Source organism: Seriola aureovittata, chromosome 1 (assembly GCF_021018895.1).
Source record: "Seriola aureovittata isolate HTS-2021-v1 ecotype China chromosome 1, ASM2101889v1, whole genome shotgun sequence".
Taxonomy (NCBI): Eukaryota; Metazoa; Chordata; class Actinopteri; order Carangiformes; family Carangidae; genus Seriola; species Seriola aureovittata.
Genome location: NC_079364.1, coordinates 15,503,275 through 15,526,249, shown reverse-complemented (window position 1 = coordinate 15,526,249; position 22,975 = coordinate 15,503,275). Strand labels below are relative to the sequence as shown.

General features: G+C 40.0%; 2 protein-coding genes across 4 annotated transcripts in view; both read right to left on the bottom strand.

Annotated features, from left to right (window-relative positions):
- Window positions 1-69: 69 nt before the first annotated feature.
- lyve1a (lymphatic vessel endothelial hyaluronic receptor 1a) lies at window positions 70-2,436 on the bottom strand. Its single transcript, XM_056374857.1, has 6 exons — window positions 2,269-2,436; window positions 1,914-2,097; window positions 1,695-1,834; window positions 1,010-1,210; window positions 732-804; window positions 70-419 (listed from the first exon to the last, which is right to left on the bottom strand). The coding sequence occupies exons 1-6, from the start codon at window positions 2,354-2,356 to the stop codon at window positions 275-277; spliced, it is 831 nt and encodes a 276-aa protein (XP_056230832.1). The 5' UTR covers window positions 2,357-2,436; the 3' UTR covers window positions 70-274.
- A 1,580-nt stretch (window positions 2,437-4,016) lies between these two features.
- Window positions 4,017-22,975, bottom strand: part of mrvi1 (murine retrovirus integration site 1 homolog) — a 32,532-nt gene continuing 13,573 nt past the window's right edge. For 2 of the 3 annotated variants that reach the window (XM_056380692.1, XM_056380701.1), the window contains 20 exons: window positions 17,709-17,927; window positions 15,943-16,049; window positions 15,785-15,846; window positions 14,601-14,774; window positions 14,257-14,334; window positions 14,058-14,107; window positions 13,754-13,810; window positions 12,741-13,193; window positions 12,542-12,620; window positions 11,868-11,988; window positions 11,717-11,747; window positions 10,476-10,616; window positions 10,114-10,245; window positions 8,531-8,684; window positions 8,293-8,342; window positions 7,219-7,371; window positions 6,881-6,942; window positions 5,994-6,116; window positions 5,665-5,793; window positions 4,017-5,006 (listed from right to left, as the gene is read on the bottom strand). In XM_056380692.1, coding sequence (XP_056236667.1) covers window positions 4,844-5,006; window positions 5,665-5,793; window positions 5,994-6,116; window positions 6,881-6,942; window positions 7,219-7,371; window positions 8,293-8,342; window positions 8,531-8,684; window positions 10,114-10,245; window positions 10,476-10,616; window positions 11,717-11,747; window positions 11,868-11,988; window positions 12,542-12,620; window positions 12,741-13,193; window positions 13,754-13,810; window positions 14,058-14,107; window positions 14,257-14,334; window positions 14,601-14,774; window positions 15,785-15,846; window positions 15,943-16,049; window positions 17,709-17,927 — 2,538 coding nt within the window. In that variant the 3' untranslated portion in view covers window positions 4,017-4,843. The other variant, XM_056380711.1, reaches the window with a different exon arrangement.

The window sequence follows — 22,975 nt, the reverse complement described above, 5'->3', positions numbered from 1 at the left end:
TGTGTTGACTGCAGCAAACAGTGTGTTAAAATAACGTTCGTAAATGATTGTATTGCAAACATTGCCATCTAGTGGCTAAAGTGCACCATTTAATAATATCAGATAACTAAAAATAATAAACACATACAGTATAACATGCAAAAAAAAAATGCTATTTACAGCCAGTCTGTTACATTACTTTCACATAAACAAAGGGTCACATTGTCCTTAAAAAGAATATTACTCAGTAGTTGTCCATGGTGTGTTTCTTTGGTGTACCTCATCAGCAAAACTTTTAATTTGCATTGTCACCAACTTCTATCCTTTCATCCTCCTGAACATCTGCCTTGGTTTCCCTTATAGCCTTCATACACGTCCAATCTTCTGTCTTGATGTACTCCTGCTGCTGCTCCTTGTCAGAGCTCTGAGACCAACTCCTCCTTTTCACAGAGAAAATGAAAAAATAATCATATAATGAACAAATAGATATAATAATGACAAAAGGAGAAACATGATATAATGCAAAGTACCAGGAATTTGAAATGAAAGAAATATACTTTGTCTCATCAGTTTTCCCACAGCTCATTATCGTTCAGCTTTCAGTGCTGATACTGCATAGCTTCTTTCAGTAGTGATATTTTATGTATGAACTTTTTTAGATATTGGTTCTATAAAACGTGATTTAAACAGCAAAAAGTTTGTTTTCAGACCTCAGTATCATATACAGTACTTTCATATGGAAAACCACTCACCATTTTAGATATGCAAGGATGATTATTGCAGTGAGGAGAAGGGCACAAGTTGAGGTGATAAGTACAATCTTTGCTGGAACAATGAAACAGAGGAAAAAGACATTAGACAAAAACAAAAATAACATCTAAACATTTAGATAAAAGGTCATCACTTGTATTTTACAGTTGTTACTTGTACCTTTTTGACATAGTGTGCTGTATTTTCTGTAAAGTACGAAAAGAATGAAATGAAAGGTTCCTCTACTGTATTGATTCTGTTGTGAACAAGATTCCCATACCTCCAGCAGAGCTTTGTGCACTGCCAACATAGAGGACTGGTTCTGCCTCATTGTCTATGGCTTTAGGGGCTGAGGAGGAAGGAGGAAAAGGGGAGGAGGAAGACGTAGAGTGTGTCGTCTGGATGGAGTTTGTTTGCACCGAGTAATCCCTGCTGCTCAAAGGCCTGTCACTTGTTGTATCCTTCAATTGTGTCGCTGCATCTGTACGTGTACATGAAGGAAAAAGACAGATTAGATCATTATTCTATGAAGTGCATGTCATTTATTAAATGTACCTTTGTTTGTGCAATTCATTATTTTTTATTTGTTTGAGAACTTAAACTTAAAATCCTATTGAATAGACATAATACAATTGAGGAGGATTAAACAAACTGTTAATGTTCTCCAGAAGTTCAGTCTTAACTTTAATGCAAATATTTTCTCAGAAATTTTGGAGTAAGTAGTTTTCCATAAAAAGTTATGAATATGCTAAAAATGCAGCTGAATCTTATACAAAAAATTGCGATTCAAATCAATTCATTTATATCAATCTGAATTAATACCTCCTGAAAAATATCAGCTCATATCATATGTTTTTGTCTAAAGAACCAAAAGCCAGGGCTGTGTTGAGAACAGCATGCATGATATCTTCAATTAACTGTTGCCACTTAGTGAGAAGTCTAAAATACATATTAAAAAATCATACCTGATTCATTGAAGCAAAACACATCAAACTTTTGTGTTACAGAGGCTCGCCATGTCACCAAGCCTGTCTGGCTTTTGCCACAATTAGAAAGTGCCTTGATGCGGGGAATGATCGCTAAATGTTCATCGATCCATCCAAACCTGAACAAAACAAAACAAAACAAAATGTGAGATCAGGCACTTTTCAGTGAACTCTTGTGCATCTATTCTCTGATCTTACCTGCATGTTTCTAAACCTCTTGTGAGTGCATCCTGTACTTGTGATTTTGAGGCAATGTTCACTCCAAGGAACGAGCAGAGTCTCCGAGCTTCAGATGCATTGAAGGCATACTGTGGCTGGTTCAGGTCATTTATGGCGCTAACCTGGAATATTCCAGCAATACTCCGGTTCACTGCTGGGAAAACTAGACACAAGACGTACCACACATTCAGATTTCGATTTAATGTATTTGCAGAGACAGCAATATGATGAAACAATAAATGTTGCTGTTGACCAGAGCAGTTACATATATACAGTTAGGTATTCAGTAGAAATATACAAACTGACAAATGTTAAATAATCTGGAATTACTTACCTCTGATGTGGCTTGTGTCAAAAACTTGACCAGAGATGACTGAAGTAATTGACAACACTGATGTGATGCAAAGCCAGATCATATTCATGACTGCTCAGAGTAGAGAGACGGATGAATGCTGGGGATGACAAGTGTTGCACGGCTTATGTGCCTGTGAGCTAAATGACAGGGTTAAATAGAGGTAATCCCGTTCACTGGGGTCTGTGGACTCTGTGGCCTTTGCCAGAAAGTAAAGGAAAAGGAAGAGGGAAGTACTGTGCATAGGTCAGATTAAGAGCCATCATATGTCCCAAGAGCAGGCCCCAGGAGAGAAATATAGACAAAAATAATGTGTCAGCATGAGACAAAGCTACAGAAAATTCTGTTTCATTTTCAGTTTTGTGAACTGAACTTCTTTCAAAGTTCAAAAAACACAATTTCAACACAAGAAATAATGAGTTGCTTCAGTCTTAATACTGACTTGTTAGGTATGATTTATTAAAAGGTTAACTCATCTAAAAGAAGGTTGTATGAATTACACTAGTGAAGAGCTTTTCACAGTGTAGAGTGGATTCATGTTCCAGGAATAATGAAATGATGATTGACAAAAATGTTCTTTGACTTAAACAAGTGCTTTCAGTTAAGTACTTGTTGGATGTCAGTGAAACTACAGTTTATAACAAAGAACAAAGCCAATAAAAATCTGCTTCCGGAGTGATGAAAATAATAGTGTTCAACATGTAATTCAAGCCTGTCCTCTTGGCGTAAGTGATTTGTTAGTGACATCTGACTGTGGGCTCCCTGTCCAGATGATTTCCTCCCTTGAGGCCTTACTCAGTCATGAACACACGTATGATCTCTGGTATCCTCTGATGAGTTTTGGCACATCACGACATCCCACTTCCACAAAAACATCTCTGCACAAGCCCTGACGGCAGGAAATGACGCAAAGTCTGCTGACGAACACATAGCCGTGTTTTTTTTTTTTTATCAGATGTGAGGTGTCAATGAGGTGTGAGGGCATAATAAATGACGATCTGGAGCTGTGGAAAAGGACAAATATTACATTTCTCTTGGGTGGGCTTTGTGTGTTTATGGGGCCATTTTAAGACCTTATTCAGTCACATTACATTATACTAAATTGTTTCCTTAGTTAATTAAGCTACTCCAGTGAGAATAGGATGGAATAGGCTTTTTCTCAAAGCAGGCATTTTGATTTATTACAGAAAGAAAAACACAGGTGTTACTAATAACATTAATAATGCCCCTGTTCATTTCGAGTGTCCCATTAAATCATGAGTGTGACATTGAGCCAGCCTGAACAATACCAGGACCCTGGAACAGAAGCAGCTGAATAGAATCCAGTCATTGTTATTTTTATTATTTACACCTGTGTTTTTTCAACTGCGACACATCAAAATGTCTTCAGTGAAAAAGCCCAACTGATTACATAATTTAAAGAAATACTCCAACTTTTCATTTTTACCGTTTGGTTTTTGTTTCAATAAACATAGAAGACATGTTCATTCGTGAGTTTTAGAGGTGCTGCAAGGTGGATTTGATCACTTTTAGACTGAGCGAGTCTAGCTGTTTCCCCCTGTTTCCAGCCTTTATGCTAAGCTAAGGTAACTGCTAAACTAAGCTAACTGACTAACTGCTGATTGGTTTAATTTCTTTCATCTAACTGTGAACAAGAAAGCTAAAAGCATGTTAGAAAAGAGATTACAGCACTATCCAGCATATTTGTCACTATGGAAATGACGACTGAATACTTTCAGGCACCTTTATTTAAAGGTGAAGTGGCAGAGCATAAAATCCACAAAAATCAAACAACACAGGCAGGCACACGTGCAAAGAAGATAAAAATAAGTCTCATGCCATCTAAACAGTGCTCTCATACAAGACGAAAATCTCTCAGTGCTCTGAAGACACAATCCAAAATGGCACAAACAAGAACCATCAACTGCAAAATATTGCACTTAAGGAACTACTTTGGAATGTGCTTACATATTAAAGTTTTTAAATACACATGATAGAACTTAAACAAATAACAACAATCCTTAAATTTCTATAGCTTTAAATACAAATTAAGAATTTCTCAGGATAATCTTCATCATCTGTTGGACCTGAGAGATTATACTTTAACATTATAGTGTAGATAAATACACACTTCTTCTACTGTGGCATTTAATGGAACGTGCCAGATTCATCATCCAAAGTACCAGAACCAGAATGTATCATTATTGTATGCATCTAATTTAAATACATGTATATTTCATCACATCATATAATTGGTCCCTAAACAGAAATAATTGTTTTTCTCGCTGCAGCAAACAATGTGTTGACTTTTTAATCCGAACATAATCATAACTTAACCATGACAAAGGCAACATTATCCATAAAGCCTCCCAGAATGTCTCTGACCCTCCAGAGTCAGGGTCATGGATTCAAGTGAGTCCAAGTGTGATGATATGGTAAATCGACAGAGACAAAGAATGACTGCAGTCTCTGTTTTTCTGTAGTGGGGTTCTTTGGTTGTGCTGCTACACTCAGTCCAAAGATCTTCTTCTTGTCTGGCATAAAAATCCTTCTCTCCTTACGTGTTCTCACGTCTGTTGTAGTAGTCACTGAAAAATGTAAAAATACTGATAACCAGACACATCATCACAAACAGTGTCAGGGCGATCCAGAGAACTTGCCTACTGAAGGAAATCTTCGGGCAAAACCGACCAAAAAGAGCCACGACCTCCTCCATCCTCCTGTGAAGACAAGGACACCAGTGCAGTGTACAGTATATATCAGATATTTTAATTGCTGTCTACATTTTTACCATATGTTCAATTGTATTGATTGTTTGCTATTTATTGTTCTTTGCCATTTGCATTCATATAAAATATTAAATTGAGGTGTCATTACTATGGAAGAAATAGCTGGTTTTCAGTGGATGTACTGTGCAAACCATTTTAGCAACTCTCGCATGTAATCTGAATACTGCTGAGTTGCTGTTTATAGCATACATCATGATACATGACACAATACACTGTATATTTCTTTTGTTGCAGGGATAATTTAACATTTTGACACTCATTTGGTTTCTAGACGAAAGTTAGATGAGCAGGTTGACACCATGCCAGCTTAGACAACACTGATTGTTGTGGGTTTTATGGGGAGGTTATGAGTCAGACTATCTCCTGGCGGGGCGCAGCAACTTCCTGAAGTCTTGTCACTGTGAGGTTGAGAAATAGTAGCACACAATGCCTGTGAAACCACAGTGTGTTGTTTTTGCCTGGTTTAAACAAACAGATATAATGTGTTCATTAGTGAGCTTTAGAGGTTCTTTAAAGATGGAGTCAGAATAGATGTTTCCCTCCTTGATCGATTGAAGAAAGGGAATAATTTAAGACAGATCCAGTTTACCTGCTCGTCTTCATCTTCCTTCCACTCTCCTCGTCCTTATTTTTTGATTCCAGCAATTTCTCAGCAGCGTTTTCCTCGTCATGCTTTTCTTCCTGCAGTGCTTTGATGTGCTTCAGCCCCTCTTGGTACCTGCATTTGAAATGTTCACATTTACTGTATATAGATGGATGTCCTGTAATCTGTCACTGCTGTTGTATTTTGTGTTTAATGTCTCAAAGTCTTTACGCAGCATTATATGGGACTCACCTGTACCGTAAATGTGGTGACGATAAGCAACAACAATGTCAATGTGTTTGTGTGGAGTTATCGAGCAGGAGAGAAGGCCTCACCCTTTATTGTACGCCTCCTCCTCCATCTTTGCCTTGAGTTCGGCTCTGATCTCAGCTCTGATCTCCTCTAAGTTGACTGAAGGCTTGGCTGGCTCACTTTCCTGCTCCAACACACTCTTTCCACTGCATTGTTTCAGATAGGAAAGAACAGTCAGCCTTGGACACCACCACAGCAGGCATTATCAGACCGAGAGGAGTGTACATTCAGGTTCCATCACAACACCGTGGCCTTGTCTTATAATGGACGAATTGTAGCAGCGGCTGAGCGGTAGTGTACATTACAGACACCATCACAGGCATGGCGAGCACAGACAGAAAAGAATAATGGAGCTGGCACTCTACACTTTTGTTATTGCCATTCTTGTCTCTTCACAGAACATCGAGCTCACACACTTGAGAGCTTTACTCACCCTCACTTTAAAACCAGGATATGATTGGAGCCTAGCGCCTGGACTTTGTCAAACTCTTGCACAAATGTTTAGATTACGACCCAGGATAGCATATCCATCAACCAAAGCAGGGTTTGATTATTTTTTATGCTTTCAGGGTTATTTTCACCTCACTGGGGCTTTCTCTGCACTGTAAAACACATCCTGAAGGTCACACAAACAAGCCAAAGGTCCCACTGCAGCTGAAAATGCTTTTGATAAGAATGATTAGAAGTTCTGGGTTTTTCTTGGCCCATTGTTTCAAGGACTGTGGAATGACCTTGGGAATCAAGCAATGGTATGTGTACATATAGTGCATGCAGTGTGTGTGTGTGTGTGTGTGTGTGTGTGTGTGTGTGTGTGTGTGTGTGTGTGTGTGTGTGTGTGTGTGTGTGTGTGTGTGTGTGTGTGTGTGTGTGTGTGTGTGCGAGCAAAACACCACCAGAACACAAAACATACCATTCTGCTGCTGGTTGGGCTGTATCTGTGGAAGCGCTGACTTTCACATCATTCGCTTCACACTAAAGAGGAGAGTGTTGAAGAATATTATTGCTTTTTAACAATAATACACAATTAACAGGCATGGCAGAAGTATTCATATCCTTTTCCCTAAGTGAAAGTATCAATACCACAATGTAAAAATACTTCAATACACGTTAAAGTCCTGCATCTAAAATCTTCTGAATCTTAATACCTAAGTGTTATCATGTTGAGAGAGTGGTTGTCACTTCATTAGATGCTTTATATGTAATTTCCCATCATTTCCCAACATTTCCCAACAGGACAGGAAGACCTACCAGGACAGGAAGAGCAGTACCAGTGGTGGGTCCCGCGTTGGGGCCTGAGGCCGGGTTGGGGCCCGGGCCGGCTGTGGCTGGAGTCTGACCTGGGATGTTCAGGAGGTTAAACTTAGGCACCACTGCTACACTCACCCTGCGTCTGGGCAGAGCCTACAGAGGGCCGGGTGAAAAGGTGACAGAACAAGCAACAGTGTTGGTGGTAAGAGCAGAGAATGAGGATATCAGGGATGATGAAATTTTGGAAATTTACAACTACAAAGAGGTCATGATGTCACTGAAAGCAGAGACAATTTCAGAAATTAAAAACGAAACACAAAAGAACATAATTCCTCGGTCCGGACTGACTTATCTCGGCAACTACTGCGTGGATGGACAGGAGTGATGACTTTCAGGTTCCCCAGAGGATGAATCCTAATGATGTTGGTGATCCTCTGACTTTTCTTCTAGCGCCACCATGAGGTTCACATTTGTGGTTTTGACTGAAATGTCTCAACAACTACTGGATGGATCATGAAATTTGGTGGACACATTCATGTTCCCCCCAGAATGAATTGTAACAACTTTGGTGAAGAAATAACCTTTTCATCTTTTATTCACTTGGCTGCGGCTCAGGGGGTAGAGTGGGTCGTCCACTAATTAGAAGGTCGGTGGTTCGATCCCCCCCCTTCCTCCAGGCTGCGTGTCGAAGTGTCCTTAGGCAAGATACTGAAATCCACATTGCCCCTAATGGCTGTTCCATCAGTGTGTGAGCGTGCGCATGATGTATGAATGAATGTGGCAAATATTGTAAAGTGCTTTGAGTGGTCAGGAAGTGCATTTACCATTTAAAATGGCTACAGATGTGTCGTCAGAATGTGTGTGTTTTGTCTATTCAATTTACAACCATATGAAACAGAGAAAAGCAGCAAATCCATATATTGGAGAAGCTGGAACCAGAGAACGTTTGGCATTTTGCTCGATACAGTGAAAACAATTAACCAGTTATCAGAATTGTTTTTGATTCATTTTCTTTTGATCAACCATTCAATTAAATGACTAATTATCTCAGCACAATGAAACTGAAAAACTTACCTTTCCAAGAGTGAGGGACATTGATCTTGACGGCCGTGGAACTCCATCATCTTTATAAAGACAGGCAAAGAAACACAGAGTACAGTATCTTGTAAGCACCTATTTTCATGCTGCATAGCTGCAGTGAAGCCGCTCAGTGACACATTAGTATAGTGCAGTTACAGCGGAAAGTTCCCTGGTCGGGGAAAAAATGTAATGTCAGGTTTTTATCTGAATGTTTTCATTAGTGTAGTCTTACCTCCAGTGTCTACAGACCCTCCGTAACAGCGATTTGAGTTCTGGTTGGCCAGCTTCTTAAACTCCATCAGCTCAGCATGGTCCTTCTCATACGTCCTCTTCAGATTTTCCACATATTGCATCATGACCTCAGTGGCCTTGTTCATACGTTTCTCCTGTTGCACAATGAAGAAGTCAATAAATTTTAAAGTTACAATAACATAAACCATGTAATATTTCAAGCTGAATTAATTGATTTTTGTCGACTAGGGGGCAGAAGATATCCTAAACAAGGTGACAGACACGCAACCCTGACCTTTTGGCAACATGATGAATGTAACTCCAATCTTAATTTGGCTTTTAAATATTTTTTTTATGGCTTGGTTTCCTGCGACTTCTGAGAAAAACATCTAGCTCTTCAGCTTATTAGATGTTCAACTTTCGTTACCGGCTGGCTGAAATTATGTCTGTTGTTTGGTGCTGGGCAGATAGCGTACTGTTCATCGGCGCTTGTTTGCTGACAACAACTGGAAACAGGCTTGATAAGAGTTAATGAGACTGAGACTGTAAAATGTGCCATAAAAGCAGAACAATGAGCTAAAAGGTGCCATAGAACTGCAATATTCGGTGATAAATCTCTGTGGTTCAACCCTTCATGACACCAATTTCAGATTGTTGTTTTATCATCAACATTTTTTGGATCTTCAGTCTTTACTAAATCACTGCTCCAAGTTATTTTATCCACTTATAGAATGTTGATTTCCACAAATATGATACATTTGTGTGGGTCAACCCACAAAGAAGAAACTGGGAACACACAGGGAAGGAACCATTTACCAGCTCCGTGCTGTACTCCACACTAAACATGCTTTAAAGTAAACTTAAACAACTCTGTTTGTGTCCAGACATTCACATTACATCTTTCTGGTGAGATTCTAAAAGGGTTAAATGCACAGAACTCATGGAGAGTAATGCCTGGTGGAAAAGGCAATACGTTATTATTATGGTAACCAAGCCTTTTACTTGAAACAACATGTGATACTGTGACATCGAGGAAAATCACAAATTTGTGTGAGGCATTGGATACCAAAGAATCTAAAACGCCACATTTTCAGAACATATGAATGTCATTAAACGTGGCTGTCGAGAAAACCAGAAACTGACTCAACAGACTTTTATTGATGCTTACATAAAATGCCATGTTATGGGGGCGCCTATAATTTTCTGTGCAATTATTATGAAGTTGTTATTAATGGATGGGCAGCTGTACAAAGAAATGACAGAAAGAGGCAGTGATTCATCTCAGTGGTTTGGGGTTATAAATAGCTAAAAACCTTTGTACTGCAAAAACAGTAAATTTGCTCTTTTAGTGATGTTTGCTTTGGCCGGTTCAAGGTCGGCCATGACATCAAATAAAAGTCTTGTCCCATAATTTTTCAAATGCAGCCAAAAAGGCGCTCCAGTGGTCCCAAGACATTCTGACGAAGACGGTATCGTTCAAACACTAAGCTGCACTGTATGTGCACAAAATGCAGCATCTGTCCCTAAACTGTCCTGCATTGTCTCGGTTTGCATTGTCATCTGCATTTGTTCGTATAACTGCACCTGTCGAACTGCTCCAACTATCTCTGCTCGGCTGGAGAGCCGTGTGGCCAGGCGGTGGAGCACTGCTACCGTCTCTACGAGGCGCTGGTAGGCCTCACGCTGCTCCAGGTTCTGCCACTGCGGTGCCGTCATCTGCAAGAAACACACAAACAACATCCATCATGTAATAACTCCTTCAGGAAAACAAAGTGTACATCACTGTCCCTTTTTTACCGGGGGGTTGGACTCTTTCTCAGACGAGATAAATATTTACTGTGGGACACTTCCAGGAACCATTAAGCAGATGAAGGAGCACTAAAGAGCCAGGGGGAATTCTGCTTTTTCTAGTGCGTTGATTTAAGATGCTGTTTTCGAGGACCAACCTTTAGTGCTCCTTTGAACTCTTCTAGTTCTTTCTCTGTGTCTTCCTCAGTCAGGTTCCTCTCCCTCTCTGCCTGTTTGAGCCGCGTCTCCAGAGTGTAGTTGTCATTGCGAAATGCCAGTGACAGCTGGACAAATGCATTCTGTGGGGAGGAAGTCGCCGCAATATAACACTCAGGATGGCATATTAAACAACACATGAAACACAGATGAGCTGCTGGTGGTGGCAACACACCAACACAGTGGAATCAATCAGAGGACTCCATATAAAACTCTCCCACAGCACAGCACAGCACAGCACATACACAGGCTAAATGAGAGTCAGTGTGGTTTGTTTATGTAAGGCTAATATGCGTTTTTATTGGTTAACGTATGAGGGAGAATTGAGCAGCCCTGAGATGAGCCTGGGGAACAAGCTGTGATACTGACACTTGACCTCCTGATGTTTTGCTGGGTTGATCAAAGCCAGTCTGTAAAGTTTTCCAACATATATGCGCTACAGTTGAAAGGAAATATACGACCTCTGACTGTCCTGATCCAGACGCATCCCAGAGGGAGCAGCGAAAGGGGCTACAGCCCCGAGTCTGACAGCGTCACTAATGTTTGTATTTTCTCCACAGGAAATCGCTCTTGCGTCTCTTTGGTCTGATCAGGAACAGAAAAACACTTTCCTGTTGACAGAGCACCAAAGAGTCCAGGCAGCCAATTTTTACGACGGTAATGAACTACTTTGGTAACAAAACAGGTTATTATAAACATGGGGCGACACGTGGCAAATGTTCAGCAACGAGTAGAACAATAGGCTACATCTATCTCCACTGTTTGAAGAGAGCTTTCTGTTTAAAGCAAACACATTATTGTTGGCAGGCGATTTTATGACTCATGTACACATTAAACTACCGCAAATCATTTTGAAGGGCAGAAACAAGAATATTAAATTTAACGGTATATTTTATTTGGGAAGCAGAACATGCCTTAAACCAAAATTGTTTGTGCTATTTGACAGTTTAAGTAAATAACTGTTTTTTTAAATAAGTTGAGTCTCTTACTTCTTTTCCATCATGTAACATGAGAGTTTAAAATGCAGAAAAGCACAAGCACAGCACGGCAGGAAAACAAAATCAGTACTTTCATTTATGCTTCATCATGAGTGGGAACAATTGTGATGTTTTGTGACTGGGTATCATTTTAACCAGGAGAAACATGTAAATCATTCAACAACCTGTACAAATCAGATACCGACCTCAACCTCCTTTTCAGTCAGTGGTGGTGCACTGGAAAGAAATCAGAGATGAACTGTTAGTAAGGTAGGCAATGTACATATTTACACACAGTGCTATTTTTGAGTTTTTAGGCGAAAGGTAATTTGTTGCAACAGTTGGTTTGTTACACACCAGCCTGGCAGACCTCGATGAAGTTTCAGTTTTCTCAGCATCACATCTGAAATGTTGGGCATTGCGTCAGACTTGTCCTTCGTCTCCACGCTACTGGCTGTGTTTGGAGAGAGCTGAAGACCTGCAGACACATCACAGCATAAATCTGACCTGGAGAGAAATACCGGGTCTTTGTGCAAATATTTACTTTATGTACTTTATATTTTTTTCACACTGTCACTTTTTGAACATGAAATGCATTTATTCTTTTTGCGTCTTTTGGCTGTCAAGTCACAACTAGGTCAAGTTCAAGTAAAGTCTCAAGTCCTAATTTTTGCTACTTAAAGTCTGACTGAAATCCAAGTCTCAAGTCTGCAGCTTTGTTTGTTTCCAACACATAGAAATACATAAAATGTTCTCATTTCATCAGACAGTATTTGGCTCACATGCTTTAACAACTATGCCATCTGCTGATGGAAAATGAAAACAGCATTTGTTTCTCTGTTACGACGCTGCCAGTAAATGGGTGGCACACAGGAAAAAAAACAAAAAAAACACAAGAACGGATCATCATCATTTTCTGACTGGATTTTCCCTGAGATTCAGGAAGTGCACACCCTTGGCGACTTTGCTAAATGTACTGTTGATAATACTTTCTGTCTTACATGAACAAGAGGGCAAACAAGGACTGTTACCTTTTTCCTGTTCAGCAGCTTCACTCAAGTCTGGTAACTTGGATCCCACTATGCTTTGGTTACGCATCAGCTTGTGCTCCTATATACACAAACGCATACCAAAAGAAAGCATGTATATTTCACTCTTACAACATTTTACCAAAGTGACATTAGCCTATAAAAAACATGTTACATGTGAGCTGCTGAACCAGTGCTTTACCTCTCTGAGTTTAGACAGTTTCTGTACACCCCCCGGCTGGCTGGGGAGGTCTTTGTACCCTGAGGACTTCAAGACAGCATCTCTGGGCTTATCTGAGAAGGTGTCCTCCACTGTAGGAGGGAAACTTGGGGCTCCGTTTCTAGAATTAAGGCTGCCTACAGCATCCCAGGAAACAGCCCTCATTAGTGGAGGGAAGGCCCCGATTGTCTTGATCTCTGCTGTACAGGGGACCTGTTGAGTTTGGGGTCGGGGGACGGGCTTGGCCACTCCTGTGGCCGGGACCTGGTTGGGATTTTGGCCTGAACCAGCTCCCTCATCTGCTTTATTGACCGCTGGAGGATTCTTAGGTACAGCAGGATCACAGTTGTCCTTCTGAACGGCAAAACGGGGCGTTAGAGTCCCAGAGGACACTTTCCTTTTCTCAGTGGGCTTCCAGTCAACCAACAGCCTGCCCTGAGGTCAGCAAGATAATGACTATTATTAATACATTTATCACTCCTGACGTGAGAATAAACCTGTAGTATTAGAATTACATTTCCATATTTGTATTGACAAATAATAAATAGTAAACTCCTGCATACTGTCAAAACCTTCATCGAGCATTAAACTCAAGAGATGTTAAAAAATGAGTTTAGAGCCACACTCCGTCCACCCCAACCTCCTCCTTTGTCGCTTAATATACCATTACGCCTGACTACCTCTTTTGTTCCTGTCATAAGTACCAAGGCCACCAGAGGTCACCTAACAATAAAATGCAACTCTGGGTCATAAAAAACTACTCTCACAGACAACCTATAGGATCATTTTTTGCAGGAAGACAGTCTCTGTGAGTTTAACACCTGACAAAGGTCTACGAGTGAAATGGGCTGTCATCAGTAAACTTAAAGTTCACAGTGTGCAGGAGGTGACTTTTTAGTTTTGCATGAAACTTTACTCTTTATTGTGTGTGCATCAGACAATAATATATTTGTGTCAATAAAACAAAATAGAGGGACTGAAAATGTAAATCTGACCTCCTGATCCTGGGTCGTTATGTCAGCCTGTTCTCGCACTGAAGGAACCTCCAGATGCTACAAGAAACCAACACATAGCAAGTCTTCCTGCGTTAATAAATAATACTTGGGCCAATAAGTACAGAGTAATTGATTAGATTAAAACCAGGCCGGACTGATCATTTAATTGTTAAGGCATGTCAAGTGTTTTACATGAGGCAACGAATTACTACAAATAATATGAACAAGGCCAGTTTTAAATGGGGTAAAATGTATTACACCACAAACCCCCTCACATGTTTTTTATTAACAATAATTTCTTTACCTGACCAATAGACTGTGAGCTGACATGGGTCAACTCCAAGGGTCCTACAGCTGAAAGAGTAAAAAACAACCAACAGAATCATATCATCATCTCTCACAGAGCCCACTGGACAAATAATTCAATAACAGGAAATAGGACACAAAAGTTATAAATGAATAGTAAATACAGAAGCACTTCAGACTTAGAATCAAGTACATACCAGTTTGCGGGGCCACAGTCAGTGAGCTGCTTCTAGACGAGCACGGTGAAGATGAGGGAGTTGGAGTTGGAGAAGGACCTGTGGAAAAAAAGAAAAACATTTGTGAACTAAACACATTCCTCATTTAGTTCAGTGAAAAGTTCAATAAAGTAACAAACTAAATAAAAAAATAAGGTATAAAGGTTATCATACAGTTCTCCAGCGCATGCTCAGAAACACTCAAAAGTATCTAAAAAATTTGTTTAAACTCACTGAGACATCATGTGACTTCATGTTTAAGTATTCAGATCCCATGTTCAGGGTTGTCTGCGTGTGCATGTGTGTGTTTGCACAGCATGCACTACCTGTGGGTGACTCAGTGAGGCTGCTGGTGGAGCGGCGGCCGCGGCGCGTCAGGAAGCGGTCGCTGACCTTCTTGGCCTGTTCGAGCAGCTCCAGGTTTTTCTGTCGATCCTCCTCAGAGAGCTGCAGCTCCGGCAGCTGATCTTTCACCAGGTCGATCACGTTACCTGTGCTGTCTGATAGAGACAACGCACACATGTACACACAAACCCCAAAAACCCACGTGACACACACAGACATCCACAAGCACACTACAGTAATTATAACATATCAAGATACAAGCAAACAAAATTAGTAGTTACCAACAAACAGCAATGTTCAAGTTATTTTTGGGGCATGTTTGCCTTTATTCTGATAGGATAGTGAAAGACAGACAGGAAAGTCAGGGAGGGAGAGAGAGAGAGAGAGAGAGAGAGAGGGGACGACATACAGCAAAGAGCCGTGGGTCGGACTCGAACCCTTGGCCGCTGCGGTTAGGACTAAGCCTACGTGTCACGCGCTCTACCAGGCGAACCACCGAGGCCCCAGTAGGTTTGCTTGCTTATTTTTAACAAAAACTTCTGGTAAGTATGCTTTAAAAATGTATACATTTGATGACATCTATAAGAAATGTTTAACTAACGCTGCTGGATTGGAGCCATTTCAAGAGGAGTCATGTCTCAAGGACATTTTAGTGGGATTCCTCAGTTTAAAGTCTTTTATGGCAAGGAATAATTCACAGATGGATCTGAGCCAATAAATCAGGTGATGAGGACGGGCCAAGTCAGGGATGTTTTTTTATCTCCCCCTCTCCTCAGAAAAGGGAATCAAGCTAAACGTCAAGCGTTATCAAAACAGTGAAAGCATCTCAGGCATTTGGGAGGACACAGCGATAGATTAATCTCGCAGGGCATCGATGACCAAACTTAGTCTAAAGGGAGTGAAACTGTGTAACTACTGTACAGAGCACGCGAGCGTTATCATGTTTTTAATGAAATCACAGCAGCTTTGAAATTAAATTTCCACAAAGAAGCATTTTTGATAAAGTTAATTGTTAAAAATGTTCGCTTAAAAACAGAAAAGCAGCTCACTTCTGGACCAAAGTTAATGTTGCCAATGATAACATCAAAATAGTTCTCATAGTGTTGTGTTTATCTTTAGGTAATTACATCTGCAGTGTGTGTGTGTGTGTGTAGGGTTTACCCACCGACTGTGGTGATGGGTCCTCCGGAGGAGTTTCTGGCCAGGCGAGCTCTGGGACTGTGTGGTCTGGGAAAGGAAACCGTAATGATTCGCTCACATTGTCCCTGTTTACAGCTAAAGCACAAGAAAACTATTTCAGTGTTTGAGATGGTGGACGATTACCTGGCCTGTTCCAGAGGACGTCCATCTTGTTGGACAATAGTGGCCTGCTGTGGGTAGACGATGGTTGGGGCAGTCATGACGACAGCTCGGGTTTCACCTGGTGCAGACTGTGAAAAAAAAAAACCACACACACGAAAAAACATTAGCATCAGAGTTAAAACAACTGTCAAACTTCATTCATTCAGCTTTTAACACAGATGTGGACATCATGCAGGAATGAAGCTGGAGAACATTTAACATCAACATCATTTTTGGCCTCCCTCAACAAGGACAAGGACAAGGACACCTGATCAGTTAAAAATGCAATTTACTGCCCATTGTGCTACAGGTCTAAATAAATATGCCGTCCTCCTCTTAGAACTTTAATAAAGACTGGTTCAATAGACGTTACAATACTGGGGTAAGGGTTACGGTTAGGGGGGAAGAAATACTTTCTTAAAGGAAAGTCTCCTCAAAATACTTTGTGATGGAAAAAAAATATGGTTGTGGTTGGTTCAGACAGGCACCTACAGAGTTTTTCAGCAGAAACTCTTTGCTATACAGGTTCATGGTACAAGTTCTGATGGTCAGACATTTGTTAGCTCTATGGCCTGGGGTGTTCCAGTGGCCAAGTGGTTTCAGGCACTGGTCATGAACTGCAATGTCCCTGGTTTGACTCCGGCGAGGGACCTTTATTATTCACATTTCCTGTCATCTCTCTTATGTCTGCTCTCCAATAAAGGCACTAAATGTGTCCAAATACTAAAGAAAAATAACTAGAGACCTCAAAGAATGAGTATGAATTACTTAAATGAGAATATATATATATGATAAATTATGTTGAATTTAAATGTCAACACGAACCCCGGGTTTTGTATTTAGATAAGGCCATGGCTTCTGGAATGAAAGGTCAAGTTTTACAGTATAAAATTCCTGTCCAACTATTAAAAGGTAAGTATGCAAGTAAACACAGACTGAGATAAAACACTAATTCCCTAAGAGCTCCTCTCGGAGCTGATCTTTGCATCAGAATCCTAATAAAAGGAATCGCCCTGATATAACAGTGCAGAGAGGCCATGGCTGTGCTGCAATAAAGGTGGATGCTTTTATAGTGTTGGCATATGCCCTGAAGATTAGATTTTAGAGCTTCATTACATTCTACAGAGATGTCTTATCTAGTCTGTGTGTTTATGAGTGACTGCAGCGGAAGACAATGTTCTCCAAGGACTCAGACAGCCGACTGTTTAACACTTTGTTGTCTGCAGAGCATTTGGTGAAAAGGATTCTGAATCAGCATTATGCTCATCGTGATGTTGTGATATGCTGAAACAGAAACTGTATCTCTAATCTTGTGCATGTTCATGACTCAAATGGTTAGTTCACCCAAATGACGAAAACTACCAATTGCTATCTAGTCATGTGTTTAGTTCTGGTTTTTCAATATACATACACGAAATTACATTCACTTCCAGCGTACTGATTTGACAGCAGGAGTTGCAGAGGTGTATAACTAAAATAACCTGTATAATCTTGCAGATAGTTTAATTAAAAAAAATAAAACGTCTTTTAAAACTAAAACTATCTTCAAGGGCAGACAGCACTAGGAGTAAACGAGAAAACATTTTGTATACTTTGATAAACCGACCCTTAAAATTCTCATTTATTAATCAAATGTTTCTACCATTTATATACAGTCTATGGTTTCTGCTGATCAACTGAGAGCAGCATTTTGGAGCCAGTGTCAGTTTTTATGCGCCTCATCAGAAAGTGGTAGCGTGTGCACTCACTGTACTGGGAGAACTGGAGGAACTATCAAGCTCCTCGGGGGAGTCCTCCTCTTCCTCAGGCAGTGTGGGCATGGCGGGGGGCAGTGAGGGGCGAGAGCGGGTGTGGGGGAAAACGAAAGTTCTCTCAGCAGCACAGGGGCCGTGACACCACTCCTGGAAGTTACGGTCACTTCGTTCAGGAGGAGGTCCCTGCAGTAAGACTTTCTCCTCTTCCTGGAGCTGCAAGATCATAAGCACATGATGCAAAACACAAACACATGTATGTTATGCAGAGTTGAGACGTGCATAAGAGGAGCAAATGTTGAGGAAAACTGCATCAAACCGGTACATTAACTGCTGATCTGAGAAAATGAAATACACATGAATGGTAGTATTCAGTTGAAAGTCCCTTCTGGCTTACTGCAGCTAAAAAAAGATACATCCGAACAAAACCGTCCTACTATAAACAAATCTTCATTCTCCACTCCTTGCGACAGAAGAATTAGCAATTTTTCCCAACAGACTGTTACTAATTCATCAGAAACAAAATCTCTGTCTTCGAGCTGTCACTGAATTTTCCTATGACTCAAGTATCTTGGCTTTTTAACTTTCAATAGCTCAGGAAAAGAGCAAGCTTCACAAGAGAAGTGACACAGCCAGGACCAGAAAGGGCCATTGTTTGCACCGAGCATAATACGTCTGCATTATATGCTTACTTCATTTCCAGTAAGAAAACAAGCTTCAATACTGAGGTGGAAAAATATCACAAACCATTTAATCAACCATGCTGTCAGGAAGGTATGACGAGTGACAGTTGTTGTGTTGTTGATCACGACTGAGGTCAAATCTGGGTGACAATTGAGGTCAAATGAAAGCCTCAAATGAAGAAAGAGGAAGAGTAAACTTTTTGTAATCATTTCATCACAGGCCCTCTCTGCTTTTAAAAGTCCACATCTGCCGCCCAATTAGATTAGAAAATAAACCCCACAGCTCACTCTGCACTGAACACCTGATACTGAGAGAAGACTACAGGACACTGCTGGGGGCTGACAGGGTGACATGTCATTAACCTGCTGGCTGCTGCTTATCTTGTGAACCCACAGTTCATAGCCGTTCACACCGCTGTGTAAGAATCATATATAAGTGACCAGATTACTTACCGTATGTTCTATAAAAACATATTAATATGACCAATGCTGTGGACAAGACTCATAACTGGGATACTGACACTATCTACACTGACCCTTATCTACACCCTGAGATTAAACGGAGGTGATTGATGTGCTGAGCCAGGCAAATTCAGACTGGTTGGTTACCGACAGTAAATCCAGATGTTTGCTCCTGGAATCACAGCTGTCAAAAAGTGATCTGCTGAGCCACAAAATAAATGAAAATACTACTCAGCATGTGAGCAAAACATTATGTTGTGTATATTTAAGGGGAAATTTAGCTAAACCTAATCTCATTACTGCTGCTGGTTGAAAACTTAAGTATTAATAAGGTTAATAAGTGTTTGTCTAAATCCTGTCCAGATCTTCCTGAGTCAGCAGAGCCACACTGACACCCTTTCTCTATGGATATTATAGAAAACAGTGTCGGGCACTAAACAAAATATTACAGGGAAAAAAACACATTATAGTGTCGTAATGCAGATGTATTCAGCTGTAAAACAAAAAAATGCTTTACAAATTCTAATGCAGGCTTAAAATATGCACTGGAAATTTTGTAACATAGAACTAAAATGAATACTGAATCATATGAAGACATTCATAAATGATAAAATCTGTTACTGATTATAACTGCAGCTACATAGATGTAGAAATGTCAAAGACACAGACGACCAGAAAAAAGATTTGCTCATATCATTTCCTGAATATGATTAAAACCAGGATAAGTCATGAGAGCATGTAAAACTATTATAACTGACAGGTTATAACTGTCATAACTATTAAATAGAATTTTAATTGAGTTGAATAAAATATTATAAATTTTTTGTAACTGTTATAACATATTTCCATAAATATCTTCTTCTAAGGGGCACCACTGAAAGTCTCACCTAGGGCACCAACAGGTACTGTAACACAAACAACTAAATAGGTCGTTTGTCCCCACCCTCTGATATGACTCATAGGAGCGTTTACTGAATTAGTGCCTCTACGGCGGCAGGAGATATGCCACAGATAAACTGTTAAAAACCAATGTTCAAAAATAAATAACTAACCCTTTTAGAATGTGACAGTCATGTGGTAAAGGTTTGGTTAGGTTGAGGCACGGAAACAACTTGGTTAGGTTCAGGAAAAGGATCGTTTAGGATCGCGGTTTTGGGTTAGGATAAGTACTTCGTTCAGGATACATGGTTCATGGTTACAATGCTGAACATGCAGTTAAGTTATAGAACGATCACGGTCATGGTTAAAAGAAACAACATTGACTGTGTGTTTGAAACGTGAAACAGACAGTCGACCCATCCATCCACTCCAACCTCCTCCCAACAAGTACTTTGCTGCTCTTTATACCACATAATTACTATGGCCACTGGAGGAATGTAAACATGTCGTTTTGGGGCATTGGTTGAAATGAGAAAGATTCTGTCTCATACGACCGCTTGATGTTGCTTAACAGTAAAATGTAACAAGGTGTTACAGTATAATAAGCTGTTTGCACCAATTACCTATGGGGTCGTTTTTTTTATGGTCTCGAAAAGGCCCATGTCGGTTTTGCAAATGTTTAACGAGGAAGGAAATTCATTCAGCACATTCGTTAGACCTCAAGGATAAACACTGTATTTTGGTGAGAAACAGAATCTTAACATAACTTTTGTTTGTTTACAAGAAAATACCACAGGGCACCTTGACGTTTATGAATATATTTACTAGACCTTCCTTCACTGGGAAAGTGGAAGAAAAAAAAAAAAGACGCATTAAAACTCATCTTTGGGAGATACTGAAAAATGTATAGATTCTTCTAGACGCATAACAAGCAATAATCATTTTTTTCTGAATGAGTGGAACCATACACAAAGACAGCAATACTGACTGTGATTGAAAATGCAAATAAATACCAGTCATGACTGAGCCCGACTGCTGAGCCCTTTGGCAAAGCTAACGTTTTTTCCCACACTGTTACTATTTTGACCAAACTGGTCAAAGAGACTGGGACGCACTGGGTTGTTAACATTCAAGCTGACTGAGGCAATGTGCTCCTGAGGGACAAAGTAAAACAAACAGAAGGTCTTGTGGATAAATTATGGAAGGAACACAAATATGAGTACAAGCATAAAGGATAAATGAGAGAAATTACTACTCTGCATGAAAATGTTTTTTCTCACCAAAAGCTAATCAACAGTGAATTCATTAAATCTCAGTTTATTAAAGATAAAGGTGGAAGACATTGTCTGTATTATCTTAATAACAAATAACAAATATATATATATATATATAAAGTGAAGACAAATGGCAAATGATATGACAAAGTATGAAAAGTAGAAGAAGAAAGCCGACAGCATTTAGCTATAAGGAGAAAGAAAATAACTGAGGAAATTATAAAAAATGAAAAGTATCCTGCTCCTAGGAAAGAGGTTGGAGCGCTTAACTTGAACCAAAGTCAGGATAGTGGACACGGCATATGTTCCTGGTATTAATGATCAGTGTTGTTGGAGCTTCAGCAACAGAGAACGAATCATATCTGTGCAAACATGTTAGTGGAATATTTTATTCGTCAAAGACTGTCTCACTGTATATTCAAATCTTTACCACATCAAAAACAAAGCCTGTGGTGCAGTCTGATAGCAGATGGGCAACTAATGATTATTCTAATTACTGCTTAATTTGCTGGTTATCTGATGATATCATTGTTTAATTTTCCATAGTACAAAGTGACATCTAACTATTGTCACAAATGTTCACCAGTTCAACCGGTGAATTTATTGTTTAAGTTTAAAAATTACTCAAAAGAATGACTTAGTTAGCAAAATGTTCACTGATTATTTTTCCATCGATACTGCAGCAGTTACCTGGCTCACTACAGAGAAGCATGAGCTATTTTAGTTAAATGTTAGGTGTGTGCAACTGAACCATTGTTTGAACTCGCAGCTTTTCCCTTTTCAGTAACAAATGTATGCAAATCTAAATGTGGAATTAATTGTGGATTTAACTCTTTGAAGGAGCACAGTGAACTCAGAGGAGTCAGGGTGGGGTTAGTGTATTTGATGCTAATGTAACCACCCACTCATTCCACCCACCCACCCTCACACACCTCTCCTCATTTGTTTGGTGTCACTAAAAATAGACAGATTTACATACACAGGTGTAGCTGTGTTTCTGCCGCCAGTGCTTGTCGTCACTTGCGGCAGCTGATGAATACGGCCAGGGAAAGGTGTGATGAATTACTGGTTATTTCAGGGGTATGGCATGCACTTTACACAGGACAAATCCTCTGTGAATTCAGGGCCAGAGTATTCAGAGAACTGCTCAGTGTCATCACAAACATGACAAGTTCTTGGGAACATATAGGGACAGAGGGGCTGTGAGTCACTGGGGAGGAAATGGGTTGTTTAACTGTCTTCCAGAGAGCTGCGAGGATATTTCCTGACTAGTGTCATGCAGGAGTAAATTCACTTCTCTTTCTCAGCCTACAGTACAGAAGTTTTTGTTCTTTAAAAAGCAGTTTTACTACACTGCTGTTGAGCTTAATAGATGTTGAATGTCATGCTGTTAAGGAAAGCAAGCTCATGTATCTTTTGCTGACATGTACTCGTTTCATCTGATTCTCAGTATACACCGTCATCTCAGTCTACCTCCTCAGTTGTTATTTATCAGTGTAGATGAAAAGAAATCAGCTTTGAGGTTCTCCTGCATATATAAATATGAGAGTGAGTCACTCTGAATATTTCTAATGTGATTACCTAATTGCCCCTGAAGTTCAGGGCAGTTTTGGTAACAACCACCTGCCTTTTTTCGTGACTGACTAACAACATGGATCTGAATTCCATTTTGCATAATCACTTTGTTTTATTCATTCATCAATAGTCTACTTTTTCCACAGCTGCAACAGTTGTATTGTCTTATCAAAATATGCCAAATAAGGAGAGGAATACTTGTGTACTAGAAGTTTGTGTGTCTGTATACATCATCTGAGAATACTGCCATATCTGTTTTAGTTCATTTCACTTCTTACTAAGCAACCAAAAAAAAAAAAAAAAGTGAAAATGTTTAAAGTCTTTTGATGACAGACTCCTGCTTTCAAGCAAAGAAATATCGAAGCCGACCGTGTTTCTCCTGCTGACAGAA